Genomic DNA, 4,900 nt, shown 5'->3' with positions numbered 1-4,900 from the left:
CAAATAATCTGAGAATTTGGACTATTAGAAGTCAAATGCAGCCTCAGGATAGGAGGAAGATTCATGAACAACCTACATTATGCAGATGACACAGCCTTACTTGCTGAAAGTGAAGAGAACCTTAAGCACTTAGCGATGAAAATGAAAAACCACATCCTTCAGTATGGATTGCACTTCAACATAAAGAAAACAAAAATTCTCACAGCTGGACCCATAAGCAATGTCATGATAAACGGAGAAAAGACTGAAGTTGTCAAAGATTTCATTTTACTTGGATTCACAATCAACACTCATGAAGAAATCAAAAGATGTGTTGCATTGGGCAAATCTGCTGCCAAAGACCTCTTTAAAGTATTAAGAAGCAAAGATGTTGCCTCGAAGACTAAGGTGCACCTATGTAAGCCATTGTGTTTTCAATTGCCTCACGTGCATGCAAAATGTGGACGATGAATTAGGAAGATAGAAGAATTGACATCTTTGATCTCTGCTGTTAGCAAGAAATATTGAATATACCATGAATTGCCAAAAAAACGAGCAAATCTGTCTCGGAAAGGTATAACCAGAATTCTCCTTAGAAGCAAGGATGGTGAGGCTAAGTTTCACAAATTTTAAACATATGATCAGAAGGGATCAGTCCCTAGAGAAAGACACCAGTCTTGGTAAAATAGTGGGTTAGTGTTTGTTGCACATAATGTTGCTATAAGTCTTGATGGCATCTAACAACAACAACAAGCAGAAGACAGATCTGTGGAAATACCACCACCATGTAAAACAGGGGGTTGCAGATGTCCTCATAACCATCCTAGACCCTTACGACCAGGATGAATGGTCTTTGACTGATGCACTTAGAACATGTTATCAAGAGGGATCAGTCCCAGAAGGACATCATGCTTAGTAGGGGGCCATGGAAAAAGAGGAAGGCCCTCAACCAGATGGATTGACACAGCTACTGCAAAAATGGGTTCAAGCATAACATCAGTTGTGAGAATGGTGCACAACCAGGGAGCGTTTCATTCTGTTGTACATACACTCGCTATGAGTGGGATCTGACTCGATGGCACCTAATGACAGTGACAACATTCTAAATAAGTTTGCTTTATTTTCTCCGTATCCCAATCAAAATTTATAAGAAGAAAAAAATACAATAATTTTAAAAAGATTATATACATATATGTGTATGTATATATATATAAATCAGAATCATTATCTGTATATGTATATATGTGTATATATGCCCATGCCCACCTGCACATATACACCTGTATCAGTAAGAACATGTCAGAAGGAAATTGATGGCCCAGTTTTCCTGTATGTGTTAAAAGAGCCTAGGTTGAGGGTTGACTATGGATTTTACTTCAAAATTTTCAAGAAGAATAGAAAGACACTAATAAACTGAGACAAAAAATTTCGTCTTTGTCATATCTTCTTCATATGGAGGCATGGGACATGACTCCTGATTTTTTTTCATTTTTAGTGCTAAAAATATACTTTACTGAAAAACAGATTTCTCCCAAACACTTTTTTCATTGCTTCTTTTACATCTTTGTTCCTCAAACTGTAGATAATGGGATTCAGCATGGAATCACAACAGTGTAAAATGTTGACATTATCATGCCATGATCCAAAGCAAAGCTAGAACTTGGTCTGACATAAGTGCAGAGGATTGTTCCATGGTAAATTGACACTCCAGTTAGGTGAGAGCCACAAGTGGAAAAGACTTTTCGTCTCCCTTCAGCAGAACGCATTCTCAGAATGACCAACCAAATGAAACCATAGGAGATCAGGACAATCAGGATGGAGAATATCTCAACAGAACCCACAAAGTAGATGAGTAGAAGCTGGTTGATGTGAATGTCAGAACAGGAGATAGCCAGAGGTGGAGGGATTTCACAAAAGACATGTCTGATTTCATTGGATACACAGAAGGAGAGGCTAAAAGTTGCTACTGTGTGTAAAGTAGCATATGAAATCCCACCAACATATGAAGCAGCGATGAGTGGCACAAAGACTCTGTGTGACATGTTTACTGAATACAGAAGTGGGTTGTAGATTGCTACATAGCGATCATACGCCATTGCTGCCAAGAGAAAGCTTTCTGTGTTCCCAAAAGTAATACCAAGAAACATTTGTGTCGCACATCCAAGGAATGAAATGGCTTTATTCTCTGACATAAAATCTACTAACATATTTGGGGTTATCACTGAGGAATAGCAGGCATCCAAGAAAGATAACACAGTCAGAAAACAGTACATGGGGTTGTGGAGCCTGGGATCCCCAATGACCAATACAACCAATCCTAAATTTCCCATCAAAGTAAAGAGGTAGATTGCTAGAAAGAGAAAAAATAAGATGATCTGAACTTCACGATTGTCTGTGAAGCCCTTCAGTACAAATGTGGTGACTTCTGTGTCATTTTTCATGTTGACACCTCGTGAGAGAAACTTGAAAATATTCATGTAATCACAATTTGTATTTCTAAGACAGGGTTGCACAATATTGTGACTCAAGGGAATGTTAAGTCCATGCTTATATTGGTTTTTCAGAAATGCGTGATTTCTCAGCAGCGACGCCTAAGACAATGGCAAGACAATGAATAAAGAGTCAGTACCACTCTGCAGAATCAAATGGAAGAAGACATTTAGTTATTTGTTAAAATCATGACATTCTCAAATTAATTGGGATCACTGGCTTATTTATTAAATTCTGTTATTTATTAAAAGACATTTTTAAAATCATGTCATTTTCTAAATAAATGGGTTAACTAGGTTATTTATTAAAGACAGTTATTTATTCAAAGAAATTTCCTTCTCACATCAAACACCTGAGATAGTGTGTCAATAGATAAAGCATTAGAGTAGAACCTTCTATCTCTTTCAGTAATTGTGTAAAAGTATTTGGTACAATCTTCTCACCTGTAAAATGAAGATATTAATGTTATCTCCCAAGATTGGGATAAACATTGAGAGAAAAATAACTTAATGAAATTTAATCTTTAAGATAATTTAAAATATAAAATATTTTGAATCAAGTTGGTACTATAGAGTAGCACTAACTGGTATTGAAATATTTAACGAGCTAAATAATCTGAATATTCTCCAGTTCCATTAGTTGTTCTTGGATTTTGCAAAACAGACTTTCTTAAGATGCTTTTTAGGGAAAGATTCTCTGTAACTGAATTAAAAAAAGTGTATGACAGTTTATGTTTCATTCAAACATCTTTCTTAATTTCAATGTATTGTGTTGTCCTTTTTTGGCTACATATTTGACTATTTATATTTCAGACAATCTATTTTTTTTTTCTACTTCCTCAAGTATTTCTGGTGAAAATGTAAGAAATTACTGGAAAATTAAAAAAAAAAAAGAGAAAAGAAATCATGACATTCATGGTTTCAAAGTATTTTCCTATGAGGGAATTTCTTTGAAGTTTTTATAATTGTTTATGTGATGATTGTGGACTCAATGAAATAACAGCTAAGCCAGCTAAGTAACTATTATCTAGGTCTTAAAGTAGTTCATAAAAAATATTTTCAAAGATCATTCATGTAGATATAAGACAGTATTTAAGATTAAAAAGAAAGTGATGAATTCTGGAAAGAAAAAATTAACTAGTTTCTGAAAGGTCCCAAGGCTAAACAAATAAGAAGCCAAGGAGTTACCTGGTAAAAAAAATAAAAAATTTATTTCTTTATTTTTATTTAGGAGGACATATATTATAAAGCTATCTTATTGCAATTTTTATTTTTACATATTCTCTCCACACTTTATCTTACGTTACTATATTTACTGATCAGGAATTTTGACTCAGTCTTCTGGGTACATAATCTGCTACAAATAATAATCTGTAAATTATTTAAATTAATAATCTAAATCAAGCTCCAGTTTTAGCACGTTGATAATGATCTCTAAGTAAGAGATAGAACCATTTACATTAGAGTGATTAAAGGAGAACAAATACCAGTATCTACAGTATTATTGGAAAAATAATGTCAGAATTTTCTTGAAAAATTGTCAGTATTTAGAGATACTTCCTTAAGAATTTTATAAAGGATAAAGTCAGAGGAAAAAATACTGAAATAATTTGACCAAGAAGATAATATATTCTAGATTGAATTATCTTTACTGAAAATAAAAATTTAGGCAAAAAACAGACTAGAAGTCCTAAGCCATTTATTTTAAATATCTTAATATTTTTGAATGACTATAGCAACAAAAATGTTTATAAATGCATCATTTTATTAAAAAACTGTTTCACTGACCTAGAAATTCCTAAAAAGATTTCTTTGAGAAATGTCATTGCCCACATAGAAAGGGATATTGAGACAAAAATATGTAAATAAGAGAAAAATAGTCAATAAAAATCAAATACGAACACTGATAAATGATGAATGAAATCAATCCGTTATATTTTTTAAAATGTTATTATGAGTCTAAGGAAAAAGGTGATTTCTAATACAACCCTTGACATCACTTCGACACTGTGCCTGAATTCACAATGGTACAAGGTGAATAACATAGGATTTAGAATCTGAAAATACACGCTCATCACTCAGTTCTCTGATTAGAAGCTGTGTGTGATGTTAGATTTTCTCTCTAAAGCTTACTCCTCTTTAAATTCATGAAAAAGTTTAATGACCAAGCTATTCAGACAAAATTTTTATATGTGTACACAAACACACACACACACACAAACACATGAAGAACAATTTCCTTTAAATATTTCAATTTTTGGTTATAAATGAAACAGATAAATATAATTGAAATTTTGTCTTCAGTTGTATTTATTTTAAAAATTAAATTTGGGTCACAAAATTCACATTTTAATAACAACATTGACAAGTGTATGTACCTAGGGATTTAAGTACATGTAATATCAATTTTTTGTTTTGTTTTTTAATATCAA

The 4,900-nt window shown here is 32.9% G+C and overlaps 1 protein-coding gene across 1 annotated transcript; it reads right to left on the bottom strand.

The window, feature by feature from the left end:
* Positions 1–1,571: 1,571 nt before the first annotated feature.
* LOC126081270 (olfactory receptor 5T2-like) lies at positions 1,572–2,456 on the bottom strand. Its single transcript, XM_049893041.1, has one exon. It carries the CDS (start codon positions 2,454–2,456, stop codon positions 1,572–1,574), a length of 885 nt encoding a protein of 294 aa, XP_049748998.1.
* Positions 2,457–4,900: the final 2,444 nt, after the last annotated feature.

Source organism: Elephas maximus, chromosome 7, assembly GCF_024166365.1.
Source record: "Elephas maximus indicus isolate mEleMax1 chromosome 7, mEleMax1 primary haplotype, whole genome shotgun sequence".
NCBI lineage: Eukaryota > Metazoa > Chordata > Mammalia > Proboscidea > Elephantidae > Elephas > Elephas maximus.
This window is presented reverse-complemented; position numbering and strand designations above follow the sequence as displayed.

Bases quoted from the DNA above. Each gene is read 5' to 3' on its own strand.
- LOC126081270 (XM_049893041.1), bottom strand. From the start codon at position 2,456: ATGAATATTTTCAAGTTTCTCTCACGAGGTGTCAACATGAAAAATGAC.